This window comes from Helobdella robusta, assembly GCF_000326865.2.
Source record: "Helobdella robusta unplaced genomic scaffold HELROscaffold_4, whole genome shotgun sequence".
NCBI classification, from domain to species: Eukaryota; Metazoa; Annelida; class Clitellata; order Rhynchobdellida; family Glossiphoniidae; genus Helobdella; species Helobdella robusta.
In genome coordinates, this window is record NW_008704902.1 from 5,936,337 (window position 1) to 5,960,211 (window position 23,875).

The window sequence follows — 23,875 nt, forward strand, 5'->3', positions numbered from 1 at the left end:
CACATAAGTACATTAAATACATTAAGCACTAAAAAACAGTTAAAGTTTTGTCTATAAAACTACTTTCATATATCAAATTCTCTTCCTGACGTTTCCTTTTCAAAAATTTGTCTATCTGGCCTTGTTTCGTCATGCCTAAAGTAGTTATTTTTGAATAAAATAAACTTTTACTTTCAAGAAAACAAATTAGCGGTCTTGATAACATCAAAATAAAATGAAAATATTAAAAAAAATCTGAACCAACCTGACAACAGTTCTAGCAACTTTATATATTAATTTGAATAAAATTTAATAAATTGCAAAATGAGTTATTCAATTTATATATAAATTAGAGATGGGAAAGAACCCACATTTTTGGGTTCTTGTTCGGTTCGGGTTCTTAGAAGATATGAGTTCGGTTCTGTTCGGGTTCTTGTCAATTTTTTTTGGGGGGGGTTCTAGTTCGGTTCTAGTTCTTTCAAAATATGGGTTCGGTTCTGTTCGAGTTCTTGTAACGAAATTTGATAAAAAACAACATACAACACAATACAGTATTATTATTACAATTTATATAGCGTTTTCAAAAGTTTTCTCAAAGCGCTCAACAAATAATATGAAAAAATGTAATAAAAACAAAAATAAGCAAGAAAGCCAGAGAAAATATCTTTCAAAACATTTCAAATGTCCATGTCGTATTTGAGAAAAAGAAGCATTTCAAGTGTTGTAGTATTCATTCGACAACGTCTGTCATTTAGCAAAAGTCCACATGTTGAAAATATGCGTTCACTGGGCGTGCTAGTTGCTGGTATTGCCAATATTTTTTTTGCGAGTAATGCCATCTTTGGGAACTTTTTGTCATTCATTCTCCAGTATGAAAGCACATCTACAGTGTCGATTATCTGGTCAAGATACCCTGTTAGTTCATCCTGCGAAATGGACACAGTTCTTGTCATCTGTCCTGACAGGAATGTCTCATCTGTGGCATTGAAATCTAAATTAGGTCTTTTTGAACTTCTCTCACCTTAAAATAATCAAAGCACAAACATTTCTTTACATAACCAAAATTACTTATTTAACATATAATAAATTAAAACATTAGATGAAATTGAAACCTGTTGCTTTTCTAGAGTCTAGTTTGGTAATTTCATTATCACTTTCAGTACTACAGTCATTATGACCATCATCCTCATTTGGTAACACTTGTTGTTGGATATCCATGCGAATATCAGAATATATTGAGTTTTTTTCTTCTAAAGTAACAAATGACAAATGTTTAAATGCAGGACAGAGGACTGTTGCAGTTTTATGTATAGGATGTAAGGTATATTTTTCTTTCTAGGATTTTTCAAATGCTGATTTAACTTCACAAACCACTTCACTATCCATTGTTTTACGTTTGCAAGATGACAACAGACGATCAAGCATAGGCCAGACAAGGTGAATTGTTGGCTCCTTGGATTTAGATAGCATAACGGTCGCTTCATGAAAGTCGTGCAGAAAATCAACTATAACTTGCATGTCTGCTTTATTCAAATTTGCTCAAGTTTTTCATACTGCTTTTCATTTTCCAAGATAGTCACAACATCCTCGTATTCATTGAGCAAAGATTGCAACATAAAATATTATCTATTCCAGCGTGTAGACACATCCTGTTTTATAACCACTGCACCGAATCCAATCTTCTGTTCTACCCACCTCATCACATCCTGGACAGATTTCATTATCTTTATTTTTCGGCGTGCGTTTGTCACTGTCAACAATTTTCTTCTTTGGCACTGTTTTCTTGGTTGTAGAAAAAGCAGATTGTGGAGGAGTTTTCTTCTCTCGAGCAGCCAAAGAAGCAGCCACAGTTTTCTTCAGCTTTTTTTTTAAGAATTAATTTTCTTCTGGCTTGATTTTCTACCTTCATTTGCTGCAGTTGATGCTTTTCCAACAGAGCTTGTTTGAAAGGTGTTGATGTCAGCGCTTCTGCTGCTTCAGCCTTTCTTTTTCCAGATCGAGGCTCGGCTTTTGGTAATGGAGACAATGATTGTATCATGACCTGAATTGAAGAACCTGGAACCACAGTGTCTACGACTGATGAACTTGCAACCACGGTGTCTGCGACTGATGAACTTGCAAACACGGTGTCTACGACTGATGAACTTGCAACCACGGTGTCTATGACTGATGAACCTGCAACCACGGTGTCTATGACTGCAATAATGACATTTAGGTTACATAATTGAAAAATTACCTAAATTTAACAATCTTTAATAGGTTAAAAAGGAAATGATGGACTAAATTGAAATAGTTACCTAAGTTGTTTTCAGTCATCAATGATGGTGCAAATTCTGCATCTGTGAAGATGTCGTTATTGTATGGCCAGATTCCTCCACTTCTAAAACCGGAAACGCCTTTGTCAATAGTTGCACATTTCATGTATGCAGTCCCAAAAATTCCTGCAATTTCGAAGAAAGATTCTTTTTCCTGGGTTTGAGATCATCCACTTGTCACATTCACTTCGATAATATCCTTTCAATGGACCAAAAAAAGTTAAATTTAGTGGTTGGATCCTGTGAGTGCAATGTGGAGGGAAGCTGATAAGGTCTATACCATGATCTCTGGCAAATGTAATGGCTTCTAGTGATTTATGGCTAGCATGTCCATCTACTAGAAGTATGACTTTTCTTTCCAGGGTTGGCTTAACAACATCTGTGAAGTGCTTTAACCACTTCACAAAAACCTCACAGTCTGTCCAACCACTTTTGGTTGCAAAGCCTAATGTTCCTGGTGGTGCTCCTTTTAACAACTGAGGATTCATCCTTACTCGTGGGTAAATCATTGCCGGTGGTAAATAGGATCCATGTGCATTTACTGCGCATATTACTGTTACATTTTTCCCCTTCTCTCCACTCGTAATCTTGCCAACTTGTTTAGTGCCCTTCTTGGCAATAATACGCCCAGGCTTGTGGACAGTCGTCACACCACTTTCGTCCATATTCCAAATCAGAAAAGCAGAATTTCATCCCTTTTCCCAGCAAGTTAATAACATCTTCATTAAATTCCTTTTTACTAAGGTTAAGAACCTCGAGGTTCTTCTTTCGTTTAGCGGGCAGCCATGGTTTGGGGTCCCTGGTTTGCCTATCTATCTGTCCCCGTGCTAGCTAATGTAGGTTTATGGGATGCGTTTCCGCATAGTGCAACTCCATCTCCGTCAACTGTAAATCCGCCCCCACCCCCTCACCACCACCCCTGTAGAGTCCCGCCGCATACCTCTCCATAATCTCTATATGTCTATCCTCGTCCAATTCTACCTCCCTGTCAAACTCGTCCTGCGTCAATATCCGTTTTGGCCGTTGCGTTCTCCTCTGCTGCTGCATTTCTATCTCCGATTTACTTGAGACCATCACTCTTTTTATTCCGATCCTGCTGGATTAAATCCTCAAGGTTCTCATCATCCTTCTTCCTCTTATCCGATCTATTTTTTAAACCCCGACCCTTTGGTGTCAACACAGCAGTGTCGTCCCTATCCTTGTCTATTGTTTGTGAACTAATTCTTCCTTTCTCTTCCATCTTATTTATTCTTGCTTTCATTGAACCCATGTCCTCCATCATGTTCATCATCATCCCCTTTATCGCCACCAATTGCTCCGACATCATCGTCATCATTTCGTTACTATCAGTTTGCGATGGGTTCGGGTTCGGGTTGGTTTGTGCGTTCATCCCAAGTACAGGAGCATTCGACTTTGAAGGTATCATCGGGTTGTCAACCTCGTTATTCTCTCTCCTCATCATGGTAGTTCTGGGATTCGTTGGGTTAGGGTTAGGGCTTTATACCAAGCTTTATACATCCTGGTTGTCGGATAGTGCCTTTCATATGTCTTTGAAGTGTTCGACGTGGTATAGTATACTTTTTTGAAACACTGTGATATGATTGACCTTCACGTAAATCCTCCAAAGCTTTCTTCAAATTTTCTGAGCTATAATTTCTTCTTGTGCTTTTTTTTATGTAGTAACGACCCATCTGTAAATGATAGGAAAATGATTTAGTACATAATAAATATGTTAATAACAAAATTAGTAGGCATTAAGTAAGCAAACTGGTACCCTAGCATTGCATATCCATAGTATTTGTAAAAGGCAAGTATATAATTATGTCATGATTATGGTTTTTAAGGCAATTTTGTGTTACAAATTATAATGACAACATTGTGATTGTAATATAATAACAATGTGGTCATTATAATTTGTAACATAAAACTACCTTAAAAGTTAAACCCTTAATTATTATGGTTTTAACTTTTAATTATTATGGCATAATAATTGAAAATATAATCATTATATTTTAATAATTTAATTTTATAAAATGTTCTTTAATTTTATTAAAAAATTGCTGATATTTTCCCATGACGCACCTCATGGTGCGTTTTGGGAATCAATGGATGGTGCATTTTGGGAAAACTCACAGAACTCACGTAGACGACCATCTCGAAAATACCGTACAAAATATTGATATTATTTTAAATAGCATTTATTCACTACAGGATTAGCAACATTTTAAGATAATATACATTAAGAGATAATAATTCTGAATAACTACAGACCAATTTTAAGAATTGATAAAATTATCGAAAAAGGTAACAAAACTTACTTTTGTTCGTGAAGCAGGCTCGTATTCAAAACAAACACGCTTTCGGTGTTAAAAGTTTACTTCCGATAGACCAAAAGCGAATAGAAATAAAAATTCAAAGTTTATGGTACGCGTTATTTGAATTTCACTGGGGGTGCGTTTTAGGAACGCTCCCCTATCAAGCATAATATCAAAATTATGAACTATGCAAATGCCCAGCACTCATTATAAAGAATCATCACACTTTGCCTCTAAATGTTAGAAATTAAACAGCTAATTTATATATTTTTAATTATATCAGGCAACATGTGCAACACAAATTTAACTCAATTTGTTCATAAATGTGTTTATTTACAAACTTTTTTGCAGACGTCATAAATAATTAAATTCTGGCTGACCAACTTCAAAAGTCACTTGTAATAGCAAAAATTAAGTTTTTGTTAAACCGCAACCAATTTTTAAAACGAAAATGTCTACCGTTGTTTATCTTCACAAAAGATTTTCATAACATCCTGTCTATCAAATTAAATACGCTAAATAGTAGGCATCCTTTATAAGGGTGTTTGGGCATATATGGGTTAAATTAGCTAACTGGTAGTCATAAACTACTTGAATAAAAGTAAAATAAAAGTAGCTTCACTATTGTGAGGTGTTAGTAACTAACAGTTATCATTCATAAGAGTATATCCTGAGGAGCATAAGAGTCCACTTACCCCTACTGTTCATATAAAATTGAAAGTGTGTTAGGGTCAGGTTTGAATGAAAAAAAAACTCAAAAGACTGAAATAAGTTCATGCAGGTTATATCGGTGGAGTTACTAACTAAAAATAGTTAACTGGTAGTTACTAACTCTTCAGTAGAAGTTAAGCATAGTTTTTACACCAACAGATAACTTTGCAAAAAACTGTAATGATTTATACTGTTGCTAGCTTGTTATTAGGGATTGCTATAAAAACTATTTTCATCTTATTTAAAATTTTGAATGTATTAATTTTTTTTATTTCTACAGAAATACTACCCACCAGACTTTGATCCAACTAAAATTCCTAAACTAAAGCTACCAAAAAATCGAACTTTCTGCATTCGTCTCATGGCTCCATTTAATATGAGGTAATTCAAATTATATTATCAAACAAGAATAGTTTTTTAAATTAGTTTATAGCTTAGGAGCATCATACTGTTTCAATTTTAACTAATCAATCATCGTTTAGCATCCAGAGACCCAGTTCTCCAGAGGTAGGACAATTTTAACTAATAAAAATGATAATATTTTTTACATGTGCTGACGTATTGAGATAAATTAGTAATGTTAATAACGTTAGGCTCAAGCTTGTTATATCGTCATTAGTTTCGTTCATATATGTTCGTCATATTGTTACCCAATGAAACAAGATTTTTTGAATCTACAATTACCCACCTGAAGGTCCCGGCATTTTACAAACTTAGTACTCAATTTAATTAAACTTAAAATTTAAGGTCCCGGCATTTTACAAACTTAGTACTCAATTTAATTAAACTTAAAATTATCAAAAATTAAAGAAAAAAAAATGTGGAAACACAAAATAATAACTTTAAACAAAAATTTTGGGAAAACGAGAACCACGATATTATCGCTCACCTGCTGTCAATAGTGTGAGTGTCATTGCTCTCTGTCACAAAGGAATACAAGTCATCAATCGGCTCTTCTGATCTAAAAATATAAATAAAACAATTAATATAATTAGATATTAAAATAATCATTGCATTAACTGCTTAATATAGCAAATTATATTATAGAATTAAATAATAAAAATCAAAACCTGATTTATATAGTTTTATTATTTTAATTTAACAGAACTTTCTATTAATTTAAATTATTAAATAGCAGGTGATAATATATAAACAATGAGTAGTGGACAAAATATTTTATCTTGTGTGCTGTGGTTTTGCCATTGAAATCTTTTCACCGGAAAAGGACTTCTTTACTTCAAGACTGCGCAGTAGGGGGGAGTGAAAAAACTTTTTTTTTAATTTTATTATTCCTGTACTGCCAATCAATGACCCATTGTCTAAGATGTGTTTTCGCAAAATTTTAGCTTTCTAAATCAAAATCTTCAGGTAGTGCATCTGGTTTGAACTCTGAAAAAAAAATCAACTTTTGATTTACTGACGGAACTTTATTTTACACAATGCTTCTATATATTTTATATTCTGATACTTAAAATTACTAGTATATTTGATAGTTATTATTAAATCAAAATAAAAACAATTCCAAAGTCTCTGCACCTTCTTTTTTACCAAAATACTAAGATTTGGTGTTGAAAATTTGTATATCTTGTCTGGCTTTTATTCTGGTTCGAATAAATCCATCTCTAGCTTCTGGTCCACAAACAGATATTGAAGCCTCTGTCACAAGCTTGACGCACCTTTCTACTGCCTGAGTGTGGCAAGAATACTTTTCAATTTCAGGACAACATTTTGAAGAAATGTCATTTGAAATTTTTATGTCGCTATATTTCATTGTGAGTGGAGGCTCTGTCATTTTTTCTATCGCCCAATATATTAAATAATATTAGCTTGATGCATCAATCTTAAGCTCTGGAAGTTTGAATTCACGAACTTTTGTCCCTTTGGATTCCTTTCTTTTAAAATTTTCCGAAGAGCTAGTTCTCTTATGTGTTCTGCATCATCTTGTAACATAGCTAGCAATATATTTTCTGGATGAGCGAAGAAAGCATTTTTTTAACGGTTTTAAAGACAATGTTTTTTAGGTCATCACGCAAAATACAAACACTTTTTAACCATGTTGAACACATAAATTGGACCATATTTACAAGATGATTTTGTCTTGATATCAAACCAGGTTGGTGCATAAGCTTTCATGATGAAATTGGCTAATTTTTTCAAGTTTTCCGCCTGGTTAGCTGTTCCAATATATAACCGAAGAGACCTGTTTGCACAAGTCAACCATCGAGAATGTGTCAGTTTTCCTGGACCTTTAATAGCTAAGTTTGGTGAGAAATTGCGGAGCACATCTGATACAGATATTTTTGCTTAGCAAATCAGTATTCAGATCTGGCAGTTCTGTTGGGATTGGTTCAAATGCTTCAAATACTTTGAAGTCAAAACTGCTGTCGAGCCTTTTTCCTATACTGCCAGAAAAACTATTAGGGCCTGTTGTAGTACCGTCGAGACTGGAGAACAAATGGCGAAACGGTAATTCATTTGCGTGTAACAGGCACGCACACCATTGCAAAGGTCGTTTCGGGTGTTTTTCTAGTAAAACAATGACTCCATTTTTGTGTCCCATGTTTACCGCTGTGCCTTCCAATTGTCACCAAGGAAAAACAAAATTCAAATTTCATTTCAAGAAAATTAACAATGCTTTTTTCAATCGTATTTGCTTTTCCAGAATCAATAGATAACCGATGTATTCAGAAAATGGCTCTGACAAGAGAGAAATATGCTTCTCTGTATTATTTTTTCGATGTGCTGAATTGTTAGTAGTAGTCACGACTAAAGTCTTGTCTTTACGACCGTCGAAATAAATAGCTGTAATAATTTGATTGCCCTCAGCAGCATATTGCATATGTTTGCGTACTTTTTTTTGCTCTCGACGTAACTTGCTTCTGTCTATTACTTTTGATGAATCGTCTGTACTAATAACATTCAAATCAAGCAAGACAGCGTAACAATAAATGCAGCAGATCGATCAGAAATTAAAGTTCTATCACATGCGGTAGCTAGATTTTGCAACTGACATCTCATTTGTTGAATTTATTTGCCAGATTGACGTAGCGTTTCTATGATGCGAATCTCATCCTCATATATCAGTTGAAGAACTACCAGATGTTGAAACTATCATTTGGGTAGACGAAGTACTTGGACTACAGACGGATTTTTTCATAAAATCATCATACTTTCGTTTCCTTGTATCGAAACAAATTTTCTTGTTAGAAGTACAAATACAAATTTTTTTTATGAAATGCCTTCATGGTGCGCCACCTCGAGATAAAGTCACACACTTTTAATTTTTTGTACGAATGATGGTTTCCCATAGGGTCATCGATTAACGGAAGGAAATTAAAAAATAAGAAAAATTTTTTTGCCAAAGTCACTCCACTCTACTGCGCAGTGCATAGAAGGCATGGGTTAGAAGTATTTCTTTTCACTCCGACTTTCAAAAGGTAAATAGTTAAGCTTGAATTTTGGGATCAGCATTGTAGCAATGTGCATTTGATCATCCTCAAGGGATGGTTTGAATCTAGTCTGTATGCTGTCAATAAGAGAATTTACAAGTGGCTTGATGTCATCTTCTGCTTTTCTCAAACTTATTTGTAGTTTCGATTGAACACCCATTACCGTTGGTATGACATATCTTAAATAGCAATCATTGTCTTTCTGCAATATTTCCATGGGTCTAGCAATTGGCTTAAACAATAAGATATGGGCTTTCAAAAGCCCATTTCATTCTCTTTCATTACGGCAAATCCTATTTTAGTTTCACACTCCCGAACTTTGTTTAGTCCCATTTCTGCAACACGTTTGACAGCCAAATACGTCAGACATCCATCTTGTGCATGTAGGATTTAAGAATGTCACACCAGCTATTTCTTCAACACTGTCAGCATGTTTAGTACTGCGGTTGACCGCATTACTTAAGGCTTGCACTTCACCCATAGCTCTGTCATACAGTCGCCTATACTTGTCATCCTTTCGTGCATTCAAAGCGTCCACGGATACAACCAAGTTTAGAGTATGATTAGCGCATTTGACATGCTTTTTCAGCTTGTTAACGATGTTTAAGTCAACTGTAGTCTAATCACCTTGAATTAAGTCTACAACACTAATTGCTTCTAATTCACTTTCATCAGATTCGTCGACATATCATCATGATCTGTAGTCACGTCTGCCTGAGTAGTGTTCTCTTTTAAAAACAATGACATCTTGATCATGTTAGCGGCATTGTCAGTGACACATGTTACAACTTTTGAATTAATGTGAAATTCCTCAAAGACATCTATCATTTTCCTGCCTAACGCTTCTCCGGTATGTGCATGTTTCATTCTTTGACAGGTAAGAACATTAGAATTTTTTTAAAGAGTCTTTTCATCAATAAAGTGAACTGTCATTCTAATGAATGATCTTTTGTGACTACTCCATAAGTCAGCAGTGACAGAGAAATTCAACATTGTCCAATGTTTCTACAAGCTTTGCATTTGATTGACTGTAGACTTCATCTGTGTATCGTCCCAAACTGCGCCTGCTAAGTATGTTTATCTCCAGAGTGACAATCAAACAAAACTTTTGGAAACCTGTTCTCTCTTCCGTGGCTAGAGGCGTAGCCTAACGTAAGTACAAGCCTGAGTGCTCATTATGCAAATTTCATTTAGGAGGCGAACGCATTTTGTTTACATATATGTAGTAACGTAAATAAACAAGCCTTGTAAAGTGTTTAAAAATTTTATTAAACATCTAATCATGAACATATTTTAAATTAAATTCGGTACAACAGTATTTACTTGCCTCTATTAGAGCAGTAGTGGTGTGACGTAAGGCAAAAAAGGTTTCTCTCGTTAAACAGCCAGAGGTAGTTTTCATCTGTTTCCAACTGTCCAACCAAAATAAAAATTTTGTCAGGTAATTTATGCCACTATCATCTATAGAAGAATTGATAGGATTTCTATAATCATCTCGCTTTATAATTCCTGCATTTGGAGTTTTTACATTAACAATTCTCCACCACCTCAAAATTATTTCAATGAAATGGGAAGTTTCTAAATAGTTAGGAAGATTTTGTTTGGGTCCTAATTCCTTCAGAGCTTGAATAACAAAATCTGAAAATACACGTAAAACAAGTTTCACATTTTGTTTTTCTATGCTGTTCGGCCATAATGATTTGACCGTTAAACCATATCCATGTTTCAGCAAGTTTCCAGATTCCAGATTCTATTGACTGTAATTCTCTAATTGTGTTGAAGGATGCAACCATAGAAACACTAGGATCATCAAATTTAGGAAAAAAGAAGGAGACAGTGTCATTTTTTTGGTTAATCCAGTTGTTTCTGATACATTTAAAAATGTGAACTGGATCTATTATATAAAATAATGGTCTGGTGTTGTCAGATGGATGAGGATAATTAATATTTACATTTGGTGGATTGGAAAACATTGACATCGCTTTCTTATTGATAGCATTATTATCTGTTATTATGCTAATAACTTTAAAACCAATTTTTTCTAAACCAATAACAATTTTTTTACATATACTAAACAATATATCAGCCGATGGAGAATTAACAGGGAAGATATGAACAACATCTTTATAAGGAGACAATAAACTGTTAAGCATAAAAACTTGAGCAGTTGTTGCCAAATTATTTGAAGATCCACTTTGTCCCACAATATTACCACCCTTATAATCTAAATATGGTTTAAGATAAATTTCATCAACCATTAGCATTACCTTTTTGTCTTTCTCATTTAAATATTTAAATTTTTTAGACATGTAATGCAGACACTCTTCTCCACCTTGTTCATATTCAGGTCCTAGTCTATAAGAATTACAAACTTTTCTGATATTGGCTGGATGAGGCAAAATTAGGCAGCCAAAGTTTCTAACATATTCGTAACCTTTAGGTGATATTAAATGGAAAATACAGGAAAATATAAAAGTATCATCGTCGTTCTTTATTGTCTGATATCAATTCCAGTTGATTATAAAAAAATTGAAAAAAAACTTCATTATCTTGGTCATTATCTTTTACAATTTTTAACAATTCTTTTAGGTTTGACAAATTATCCTTTTTATTGTTGAAAAGACCATCTCTCTCTTTTTTTTCAACTTCATCCAAAATAGTCGTTATATCAAACATATAATTGACATTTATCGGAGACTCAATATCATTAATAAATTGTAAGCGAACACTTTTAAAAAACAATTTCAGTTCTAATTCCTTGTTTACCACGAGTAGATATACTATTTCTGTTGGTACATCATGTGATAAATTAAAAAATAAGATATTGTCTCGACATACGACATTCCAAAATTTAGAAAGTTTAAGTTCCTTTACTTTGTCGCACAATTCAGAAAAACTATTTATTTTGTTTTTTGTTAAATATTGACTGTGCTCCATCAGACTTTTTGTAATTGCATTGTCAATATTCAAACTTTCCGTTCGCTGCCTCTTTTTATCCGGCAATACCCTGAGAGTTACTGATGTGCTGTAGTAGTCTGGGCATCCAGGAAATATTGAAGGAACTGAATCTTTTTTTAATCTTGGCCTCTCGAGAGAAGTCAAAATCATCTTTCCAGATTTAGCATCAAATGATGATTTTTTAGTAATGATGGCCTCAGCTGGAAAGTGCTTTTCACATACCTTAGAAAAAAAAATATAATTATTATTTGTAATTAAATTATTAATAAAATTAATAAATTTCAATAAACATGCTACTCACTCACATTACAACTAATAATAATAAAACAAATAACATAGCTATGTAATGTATTATAATTTTGTAACAATGTAAGGAATTTAGTTAAAATCTGAAATCCTGGTCATGCACTTTATTCAATAGATCATGCTTACTCGTGAATGCAAAGTAGGTTTCCAATCTTTTCTCGGAATTGCAGATATCCATTTTTGAAACATGTGTTCATCTTTAGGAAAGCAAAAGGAATGTACTTTTTGTTCAATTGTATAATTCCCTTGGCAAAACGGAACAATACATTTATTCACCATTATTACAAAATATTATTCCTTCCGAAATTTTTTGATAATTAAATCCGAATAACAAGTAACCAATTACGAAGAAACAAATAAAACGTGCAACGCCGATCAAGTAAACAAGAAAATGAAATAAATCGTTCGCCTCCTATTTGATCAAAACATTAAAATAGGGATGTGAGCGCTCAGGCTACGCTAGAGGTTGCATGTCCTCCACGAGCATATTAAGTAAGCTCTGGTTGATTTTCTCTTCAGTCACTGGTGCAAGTTTACGTTTAGGTTTAGGGCCTTGCTACAGTTTAAACAATTTTTTTTACCATGGAATTTCTCAGTGATGGGCACTTCAACTGATATTTAGAAATGGGAATTTTTTGTAGACAAAATTATCTTTTAACTCTTTGAGTAGTTAACTACTTTTGAGTAGTTAAACTACTCTCTAACTACTTTTGAGCCGTTAAACTACCTAAACTACTAAGTAGTTAACTACTGCCCATTGTTGGATACTGGTACCTTCAAACCCGTACATAAAATTAATTTTGACCAATACATTCTAAATTGTGGGAACCTATGCATGAACATCACAGAATTGAAAAATTTCTGGCTAAAGTTTTAAATTTTCAGATGTCTAATTTTTTTAAATAATTTAATTTTCAGTAGCAGCATTTAATGATCTAATTTTTTATAAATCATAATTTAAAATGTTAAAACGGTTTTTTATATTGTGAATTGATTTAAAAATAGTAAAAACTAAATTTTTTTCTCAATTAAATAGCTAAATTATATGGTATCTGATGATATAACATCGTAACTTCAGTTATATAATGTCAGAACTACTGATAAAACTTTCAGGTGCAATACTTGCGGTGAATATATTTACAAAGGAAAGAAATTTAATTCCCGAAAAGAAACCGTTGAAAATGAAAATTATTTGGGCCTCCATATTTTCAGGTTCTATATTAAGTGTCCAAGATGCATTGCAGAGATAGCTTTCAAGGTTTGGTTTGTTAGATTATTATCATTTGTGATGGCCATGATGAATTCTTCATCATTGCTTCTGAAACATAATGGCGATTAATATTCTGCTTCTCTGAGCCATCTTATGTAAAAAAAGATTGTTTCAATAATTTTATGGTTTAGTATTATATTATAAATTATTATTTTATTATAAAGAGTAAAATACTTTATTTATGGCCATGATGAATTTGTTATTTCTACTGAAACATTAATGGCGATTAATATTCTGCTTCTCTGAGCCATCATTTATAAAAGTTTGTTCCAATGATTTTATGGATTTGTTTTTTTTTAATTTTAAGTTATGTTGATGGACTGTAGGATTTTTTCACATAAAAATCTATTATTGATTTACGTTATTTATTGTTTGTTTTCTAAATTTTCTTAATATGTTTTTTTTATTATAGAACAAATATTTGTATGTGTTAGACCTGCACCCAAAATATTTTATGCTGTGCATTATCCTTTGACAATGGGTTGTAATGATGCCTATGCATGTATTAAATGAAGTTGATTGATTATATTTATGACTGAGCTCCCAATGTTACAGTGATTACCTGTTGAATAACATTAATAAAACAAGTTTCATCAGTTTAAAATGTTGAGTTATGTCATTTTTATGGGTTGCAATGATGTTTTATGCATGTATTAAATGAAATTATATGATTATATACGTTACTGAGCACCCGTTTTTACAATGGTCACATGTTGAATAAGCTTAATCAAATTTGTTACTTTTTAATTTAAAATGCCATATATTAAATAGACTGATCCCGTGAGCACTGATTATGTGCTGGAAGCTGGGGCGACAAGAAATTTTGAAGCATTGAGGACTGCTGAACAATTGGCAATCAAAGAACAAAAAGAAAAAGATGAAGAAGAAGCTGGAGATCCGATGAAGGTATGTGATTAATGGTTGTTTTTGTATGTGGGGATATGTAAGTTGATGCTTAGTTTAGCATATTCAATATTGTTTTTCTTTTCTAAAAAATATCCTCTCAACCAACTGTATTTTCGTTTTTTATTCATGTTTTTGTAAGCGTATCTTTTTAAGTAATAATCACTACATTTACATTGTAGCCAATTTTCTACATATTAAATTATAAATTATCCATTGATTTTTAAATCAGTTTTTCTCATCTCTGTCCATCAAACGATTCAATAAATATTAGAACTGTTTTATTCCTTAACATTTATTAGAGATGTCAAAATTCACCAAATATTTGGCCATATTTTGGAGTTCTGCTTTGTGTGTATTAAGTAACCAAATAGGTTAACATTACAACTTCCGTTTCTGCTATAACGTTTTTTTTAGATAAAATAATGCTTTTAATCTTTAAACTTTAATTAGTAATAGCGGGCGTTTTGTGGTCATTACAGCTTAGATATTAAAAGTATTTCAATTGATGATTGTGGCGTTGATAGGCTCTGATTGCGAATTTGGTATAGTGCAATAGCAAAAGTTCTTGCAGCTGACAATACAGAAAAATTTCTATCTTTTCATTACAATTTACAACTGCTAAATTAATTTTCAGTATTTTTATTTTTTATGATAAAACAATATTTAATACCTAATCTCTTCTTTGTCTACATTTTCTATTAGCTTCCGAAGTTGTTTTTGGTAACTTTGCTTTACGAGAACATTAATTAATTTATATATACATATGTTATGGATTTTTCAAATTTCAATACATACAAATTTGCAATTGAATGGTAGTTACAATGCAATCAATTTGAAAAGTTTATCTCATTAGTATGTTTTTCGTTTTTAAAATATTAAATTTTTAAAACTTGTTTTTTTTGGTGTTTGGCCTTTTCCAACATCTGATTCTATAATTATATTTAAATTGTAAGTAAATATAACGGTTTTCTGTTATGTATTGAGAGGCATGATGTAGTTGATCTTTCATATCAATGTACCGTGAGGTAACTTGTCAGGTCTGATTTCACTTTACTGAAATGTTTTCCTATCTTAACAGTCGCATCACTTTGTCCAGTGTTTCATTTCATTGTTATTATTTAACCGTTCGTTTATTCATTTAATAAATTTAGTACAAAGTGATTGAAAGAGTTAATTTTTTACCGTATAGCTGTTAGAAAACCGAACAAAAGCATCACAAAATGAAATGAATATGCTAGAAACTTTAGAAGATTTGAAAGAGATGAAACAAAAACATGATCACGTACATTTGAATGATGTTCTTGAAAAGCAGAAGGTTTACCAAGAACATCTCCAGAAACTTATAGAAGAAGAAGACGAAGAAGAGATAAAGTAACATTATTTATTTGTTTTTTTTGGTACTTTGTTCATGCGGGTGATGATGAAAGCAGTCAAAATTTTATCATAATCCATGTGATGAGCTACATAAATTCTGCTTCTCTGAACTTACAACTTGTACATGTTTATTATAGTAATTAATTAAGTGAAATTAAATTTTTTTTAACAATATTTCTAAAATTTATATTTATTTCTTCAGGAAAATATATAGAAACAACATTAAAAGAATAAACGATGCTAGTGACGACAACCCTGCCTTCAAAGTACCAAAGATTTCTCATTTCCCAAAGGCCTGTAAATAATTTTAATTTTTTGAAAATTGTTTCATTCAGCTAAAAATTGTATGCTATAAGAATCTTCATTAAAATTTTGAGGATAAAAAAATTAATTACACTTCAAGTTGCATTAAAGGTTTTAAATGAACCGGTATGGTCGCACAATTTATTACTTAACAAGCATTTTTTGATTATCCTAGGTCTCTTGTTTTAATTTTTAGTTTTTCATGGACTAATTTTTTCTTTTTGAAAACGTTTGTTAACTCAATTTGTTCAAATTGATTGCAAAAATAAACTGAAATTGTCATAGGATTATAGGAGCAAATTTTTGGTTTTTTGCATTAACAGTTTGAAAAACCGTAATAATATTTAAACTCGTACAATACAATTAAGGTTAGCTAGTGAATCGTAGCTGCATGAATAAATTGATGGCAAATTTAATATGACAACGCTTTTATAGTCAATTAAATTAAACCTCACTACAGCTATTAGTAATAATTTAAATCTATTTGTCAATAAATGAAGCGTTTTTTTTGTAAACTAGACACTAATTTATTGATTTTATATTCTGCAGGCGTCGAAAGATGAACCCAACAAGTTTGTTTATTCAAAACCACAGACGAATTCTCTTTCAAACTTGGTTCGACCTAAAACAAAACCATCAGAGTCAAAAGGAAGTGCTTCTATAGCAGAATGTTCAAATCTTCAACAAAGTGTGAATCCGAAATTGTCGACAACGTCATCGTTGTCCTTATTAGCAGGATACAGTGACAGTAGTGATTCTGACAGTTGATCAAAATTTTTATGCGTTTTTATTTGAATTTTACTTTTTAAACTAGAATAACATTTCACTTATTCGTTGTTGAAGGGATAAGCATTTTTTATAAACATTTTTTATATATACACGAGAAAGTAAATATTTTTGAAAAATTATTGTAAATAGAATAAAATATAAATAAAAATTGTTTTTTATAGCTTTTTAAAAATTGAAAAATAATCATTATGATTTATTAGGCGAGTAGGAAATAGGAATACCTGGAGTTACTATTTAGATACTATGACGCTATGCACAGGGCACTGGAGGAATGACATTATTGTTATTGAATAAATGAGATAGGTGATTTGAGGAACTCGAGTGTATTGTGAGGTAGTCTCTTTTAGTGCCCCACAGAAAATTTCAATTTGTATTTAGCGATAGCGGTTTTAAATGTCAAACAACGCACACGATTAGTCGTCATTTTATATGCGGGAAGGGGTCATCTGTCGGGACTGTCATTGGCTATATCTATCAAATGTATTTTCATACTAACTATATTTTTCATCGACTAGTGCTCAGTTTCTGCCTAGAACTACAATGGATACTTTCCGTCCGATATTGTTAAGGCTGAACTTCTTTCGTTCAACTGTTACTCATACTCAGCACTTGTAAATTCACCGGAGTAGGACCGGGTAGCAGCCGTGACGCTGGGCAAATCTAATTCAACGAGATTAACGTAAATGTGACTTCGATCTTTTTCGGAACAAATTTTTTCAAATTTAGATCATCTTGTAACGGACAACATTTCTTTTAATACAAATTCATCAGTGAGATACTCCTATTGTTTTAGGTTAAGACTGTGATTTTAAATGTTACAGAAGAAACGGTTTAAAATATTTATATATTAAAATATAATCATCAAAATGTCAAATATTATTGATAATATCAAATCTTATTTTTAATCTATTGAAAAATTAATGTTCAAGAATTATGACAGGATAAAGTCTAAAAAATATTATTTGCAGAAATAACATGATATGGATATGAGGCAAATATGCTAATGAGCTATATCACTGATAAAAATTTTGATTGCACTTTAATTAACACAAAAGATAAAATCATTTAAAAATACACGTAGATTGTAGCCCAATTTAAAACGTAAATTGAAAATAAAGCAGTGTCGGAGTCGAAGATTTTGGCCGGAGTTGGAATTTTTTGAGGGGCTGGGGCAAATTTTTTTGAGGGGCCAACAACAAGCCCACTAATTTTTTTATACGACTCCGGAAAAGGTTATTAATTTTTTTCTGATGGTGTATTTTGGAAAGGTTATTAATTTTTTCTGATGGTGTATTCTGGAAAATAAATGTGTGTAGCAATAGGTAATTATCTTTAATAAAGAAAATAGATACTAAATAATATCAACGAAATCACAATTTTTTTCAGTTAGTTTTAAAACATAAAAATATAATAATATTACAAAGAAAAACAATTACTTCGACTGATTTTAAGTGTTTTTTAAAGTATTTTTTTCAGTAATGGTGAAATCATGATCCAAGTTGAAAAAATTTAGAACATAAAATACAGCACTTTTACTTAGAAAAACAATTACATTGACTGATTTTAAGTGTTTTTTTATTTACTAGTGATAATAACGTGAAATTATTATGCAAAAGTTGAACATTTATTCTGGGACCTGGAGTCGGAAATGTTTACTCGGAGTCGGATTTTTTGAGTGGCCGGAATCGAAGTCGGATATTTTTCATCCGGCTCCGACACTCTGAAATAAAGTAACAGCGAATCAGAAGCGGCAATAAGAATAAATGATAGGTTTAATTTAATTGAGTTTGTGGTCAATGTGGAGGTTTCTGCAAGCTTGCTTTAGTTGGTCCCAAAACAATAGCGTTAAAACGGTATGGGGCCCCACGCGAAACAATGATGCACCCCAACCCTTATAAAACCCCCAAAGCCCCTCTGATTTGAAAACTTTGATGAAACAGTCAACGACTCCATTGTAAAACATGCCTTTTCCTTCTGGGCAAACTCCTTGATTGTACACACGTGTTGACACCACGTCAAATGGCGTCATAAAAAATACAACAACAAGCCCACTGATCATGCTTGCTGTGAATCCATTCTTCCAGTCATGAGGTGATTTGAATATCTGGAGTTGGTGCAGAGTCAGTCCATATTTAAACACTAAGAATTTTATTGAATTTATAAAAAGATTACATTAAACCAGATTTTAATTGATAAAATATTAGATTACATAGGCCAAATGATTTAACGAACTTTAGCATCAACTATCTTTTGTTTGAAGAAAGAAAATGTAGTGAGTTGAGTTGCGGATCCCACCATAACCCTAGGAACTGAAGAAGAAACACCTCGCCACAATCCAAATAACCCATGCTGCTTGTATATTGTGTTGATAGCCTCTCTCATGCTGTGGTGACAGTGCTGGTGACCAACAGCTATATCTTTTACTGCCATTGATTGCAATTGTATTTTTACCTAAAATATATTATTGGAAAATCCATACAAAATTTTAGAAAAATAATTTTTTGTGAATAGAAATAAAATTGCAAAAACAATCTACCATGAAAAATGGACTTCCAACAAATGCTCCAACACATCCTGACAGCCCAGCAGCAATAACTGAACGAAAAGGTGATACTTGTTCGCCATTCAATCTTATAAATCCCCAATTATCTAATGTTTCATACACACCAAGTCGAATACCATTCATAAAAAGTTGGTACCATAAAGCTGGAACTAAGCCATTTTGTAGGGCTAAAATGCCATCCTTTTTTGCAATTACATAAAATGCATGAACCACATTTTTGTAATGAACCTGATAATTGCCTGATTTAAAAAGTTTTAATTAAAATTTAAAATGAATTATGCCTAAACTCAATAGAATTAATAACCTCGAGCCATCAATTCTCCCTGCAGCTGCATTCTTGTTTTAGCAACTTCAAGAGGATTTGTGAAAAAACCAGCCCCGCAAGCTGAAACTCCGCCAATAACAAACTCAAGTGGTCCAAGAACCATATTGCTTAAAAATTAAACACTCGCAACTACAACATGCTTTTCAGATTTGAAACAACTTTTACTTACAGCTAATTTTAAAATGTTCATTAGCTTTATAAATATCTGGAGAAAGCAATAAAAATTAATGATTAAAATTTAAATTGTTTAGTTTAAATTCAATACATGAGAGGAAATTACAAAACATAAAATCTTTAAAATGTTATTATTGAAAAGTTATTCCATTAAAAATTTCATTGTTTTTTTTATGATGAAAATTATAATTAATAGTATTAATTAATCAGTTAACACCGCAGTTGACATCAGAGAGATAAAACAATTTTTAAAAAAATAAAATCTTCACTTAATTAATTAGAATATAGAAATTTTATCATTTCATGCCTTTGAAGATGTTTTTTCATTCTAATTGCTTCTTTTTGTTTTGGATTTTTTGAATTATTTATATTTTATTTTTAAGACTACACCTTTAGTGTATATTAAATTATTGTAATATGACACGAGTACATATATAATATTATATATAATAATTAATATTAATTTAATACCATAATTTAAAATCTTTTAAAATTTAAAATTAAATTAAATGTATTTTGTATAAGTATATTATATTTTATAATTAAAAAGTTAATTAAATAAACAAAAATAAATTGATAAAACAAACAAACAAAAATAATGATACAGTAATTTATTTTTTTTATGTTAACAACCCTTACCTTTTGGTTACCCACAATAATAACCTCGAGTCATCAAACTATTTAACCGTTTTGTTTATTATTTACCTATCTAACTAATTTATTATTCCTACCTATAGAGTTCAAAGATCGAAGACTGAACGTGCATTCCGTTACTGCTACTACTACACTAGTACCACTACTACTAATCAACGCCATCATCATCACATCATCATTTGTTGTGTGTTGTTGTTTTGTTATGTCTGCAGCATATATATATATATATATATATATGCTGAAGATTGATGTTAATTTCGATATACCACGTGGTCCTAAAAAGAAACACAAAAGGGACAAACTACGCGAAACCATTCGCTATTTAGGACTAGTCTGCGAAAAAAATTTATCAACAGAGCTTCCTACCTACGTTAGTTCTAACTTACGGGTACCTAATAATGACTCTATTCTTAAATTTAACTTCAACGAAATTAAAAGCGACATATGCAATATGTTGCACAATCAGCAACTTTATCTATGCAGCATGCTGAACGCAGCCTCTCGAGTTCATAAAAGTGAACTTAATAATACCAACAACACCAACGTAAACAATGTTAAAAGCTACTCGGTACAGCTCGGATGCGTCATCTCCTAAGATCGTTCATCCGGCTTCGTCCGAAATCAGCACACCACCATCTGATGAAATCTTGAAGCAGGGAACCCAATCGCTGGTGGATCTCAACGTTGTAGCTGCTCCTGCTCGTTCTTCACTTTCAACTCCTAACAATAACATCAATATAAACAACTCTAATTCCAGTGGCCACGAAGGCTCTTGGAGCACTGTTACTTCAAAAAAAAAAAGAAAAAATACTCCCCATATACTGTAGGTTCCAACTAACCACTACAACTTCACTACCAAATCATCATCCTGTTGACCTACCAAATGTTAATACACCATCGCTGGTCAACTCACATCGACATGTAGAAAACACAGTTGAGGTAGCTTCCATTTTAACTTCTTTGGAAGAATCCACTCAGCCAGTCGAGTCAGTCATGATGGGCCCTTCCCAGCTGGTTGAACCACATAAACAACAACAAACCTCATCGCCGATGGGTCCTCCCTCCGATGTCAATTCTGCGACATCAATAAATCACAACAATGTCTGTTAACAATACTTATTCCACAATCAATTCTATCCAACAACATCCTCAACCATCAAACAACGATGATGACGATCAACCTTTCAACGCTTACAACACCCACATCGACCCCACAAAGAACCTCCTAGATTCATTCACCAGACAGTCATCCTACTACACCACAAGAGATCTACTCAACATTCTAGAAGCCAAGTACATCAACAATTATGATCACCCTCTACATCTACTTCACATAAACAGCAGAAGTCTTTTAAATAAAATTTCTGAAATTTTAATTTTAAATAAATTTTTATCTTATTTTTTTTCCATTATTATTATATCAGAGACATGGCTGAATGACGAAACCGCTAAACTAGTTCATATGAATGATTACAATTTTGTTTTTAAAAACAGGTCTGACAGAATAGGTGGTGGAGTCAGAATCTTCATCAGATCAGGCATTGAATTTTCTATGGTAAACAATTTGCTTCTGAACGATACCATTATTGACCTTCTTGGTGTCAATTTAAAATTAAACAACACACACGTAAATATTTTAGCAGTATATAGACTCCCCAACACTGACCCTAATATCTTAACCCAAAAGCTCGAACTTATTTTACCCACATTCAAACCACACATTGGCGACTTTAACCTTGACCTCAATAAACTCAACAGTGACAACGTCGTTGCTGACTTCTCTAACCTACTATCATCATACAACTTCTTACCTCTTATAACCTCCTCTACTCGCATCTCAACTTCTTGCTCACTCATCGACAATATCTTTACTAACAACGTAACTCCTCACTTATCTGGAATAATACTGTCTGACATATCTGACCATTTCCCTATATTCGCCATCGCTTCCAAATCAGAAAACTTTAACCATGCCCCTATTAAGCACTTCAGAAACCTAACTGAAGAATCTATAAACAACATCAACAATTTCTTATCGAACCACAACTGGAATTCTTTGACTTCTCTAAAAAATGTCAACGACTGCTGCTCTGTTTTGAATACTATCTTAACTCACTCTCTAGACACTTTTGCCCCCCTCCATCCTGTCAAAAACAAAAAATGTTGAATCAATGACAACATTCTAAGCCTTGCGAAAAAGAAAAAAACCTATACATCATAAGCCTTAAATATCCAACCACCCGCAACATTGCCACCTACAAAAGCCTCAGAAACATGTTCACATCTATTAAACGAAAAACTGAACGAAACTACTTCTCTAACAAACTTGAACACACACATAACAATGTTGGACAAAAATGGAACACTATCAAAGACATTCTAAACAAGCAACCTCCAAACTCATCAATCACCAAACTAACTATCAACAACCAAGCAATTGAAAATAAACAAGAAATTTGTGACCTTCTCAATAACCACTTTGCAAACATCGCTAGCCAACTACTCTCAAACCAACCTCCCAGCTATGGTAGTCCTACAGATTTTATGAGCCCATCCACACCACATTCCATTTGTCTATATCCTGTTACTGAACAAGAAATATTAACTACTGTTAATATCTTGAAAAACAAAAAGAGCTATGCAGACGATGGACTCAACATGTTTCTTATCAAACGCATAATTTTCTCTATCATATCACCACTTAATCATATCTTCAACTTATCACTAAGCACTGGAATCTTTCCTGACTCATTTAAAATATCCAAAATCATACCGGTATTCAAGAAAGGAAACAAAGATGACATTAACAACTACAGACCCATCTCCATTCTTTCCCCGCTGTCAAAAATTCTTGAAAAACTTTTCTTTAAAAGGGTCATTCTCTGTCAACTTGAACCATGGTCCACGCCCGACCATCTCCGATTTTTTTTAAATTTGAACAGTAAGTACCTCAATGTATTTCATCGACAAAATAAAATTTTTATAAAAAAATTTCAATTATTTTTCAAGTTATGAAGATTTTTGTGACAGCATCCTCAAATTTTTAAGCGATTTTTTTCAAAACTTGTACCTACGTAGAACGCTATATCTCTTGAACTAGCCAACATATCTTGATGAAATTTTTTGTGCATATCAGTGAAACAATGTAATAACAAAAAAAATAAATGTTATTGTTTCGAATCAAAGGATATTTTGAACAAAAAATCTAGAAAAAAATGAATTTTTTGAAAATTTCACCGATTTCAAAACAGCGTAGCTCAAAATCTATCGCAAAATAAATAAATATTTTTTGTTATTTTAGAAGTACCTTATAGTCACAAATAAATCACAAAATTTCGTTAAAATCTGTATTGAATTTTTTGAGCTATCGGAGCTCAAAATGTCAAAAATATGAAAAACTTCTTTTGTTTGGCGCCATTTTTAACTATGAAGAACCAAACGTTTTTTAATTTTTAAAATTTGTTTATATAGTGCTTTTATGCTT

General features: G+C 32.3%; 5 protein-coding genes across 5 annotated transcripts in view; 2 read left to right on the forward strand and 3 right to left on the reverse strand.

Annotated features, from left to right (window-relative positions):
* Positions 1 to 1,732: 1,732 nt before the first annotated feature.
* HELRODRAFT_162691 (hypothetical protein) lies at positions 1,733 to 2,959 on the reverse strand (the record flags this gene model as incomplete). The annotated part of the gene is made up of 3 exons (XM_009024821.1): positions 1,733 to 2,175; positions 2,277 to 2,420; positions 2,482 to 2,959. 3 exons carry the CDS (start codon positions 2,957 to 2,959, stop codon positions 1,733 to 1,735), a joined length of 1,065 nt encoding a protein of 354 aa, XP_009023069.1.
* Positions 2,960 to 3,125: 166 nt separating this feature from the next.
* Positions 3,126 to 3,756, reverse strand: HELRODRAFT_162692 (hypothetical protein; the record flags this gene model as incomplete). Its single annotated transcript, XM_009024822.1, has 2 exons — positions 3,126 to 3,279; positions 3,359 to 3,756. 2 exons carry the CDS (start codon positions 3,754 to 3,756, stop codon positions 3,126 to 3,128), a joined length of 552 nt encoding a protein of 183 aa, XP_009023070.1.
* A 1,838-nt stretch (positions 3,757 to 5,594) lies between these two features.
* On the forward strand, positions 5,595 to 15,584 carry HELRODRAFT_66584 (hypothetical protein; the record flags this gene model as incomplete). The annotated part of the gene is made up of 4 exons (XM_009024193.1): positions 5,595 to 5,701; positions 13,147 to 13,291; positions 14,075 to 14,209; positions 15,399 to 15,584. Coding segments are annotated over 4 exons (573 nt in total), but the record flags the coding sequence as incomplete, so codon positions are not given.
* Positions 15,585 to 18,452: 2,868 nt separating this feature from the next.
* Positions 18,453 to 19,666, reverse strand: HELRODRAFT_155958 (hypothetical protein; the record flags this gene model as incomplete). The annotated part of the gene is made up of 4 exons (XM_009024823.1): positions 18,453 to 18,779; positions 18,908 to 19,126; positions 19,212 to 19,477; positions 19,543 to 19,666. The coding sequence occupies 4 exons, from the start codon at positions 19,664 to 19,666 to the stop codon at positions 18,453 to 18,455; spliced, it is 936 nt and encodes a 311-aa protein (XP_009023071.1).
* A 1,276-nt stretch (positions 19,667 to 20,942) lies between these two features.
* The window catches only part of HELRODRAFT_162697 (hypothetical protein), a gene marked incomplete at both ends in the record, with an annotated part of 3,778 nt that continues 845 nt past the window's right edge, over positions 20,943 to 23,875 (forward strand). Inside the window, 4 exons of the mRNA XM_009024824.1 lie at positions 20,943 to 21,004; positions 21,219 to 21,492; positions 21,611 to 21,684; positions 21,886 to 22,018. Of these exons, the coding sequence (XP_009023072.1) occupies positions 20,943 to 21,004; positions 21,219 to 21,492; positions 21,611 to 21,684; positions 21,886 to 22,018 (543 nt within the window). The remainder of the gene's footprint in view (positions 21,005 to 21,218; positions 21,493 to 21,610; positions 21,685 to 21,885; positions 22,019 to 23,875) is intronic.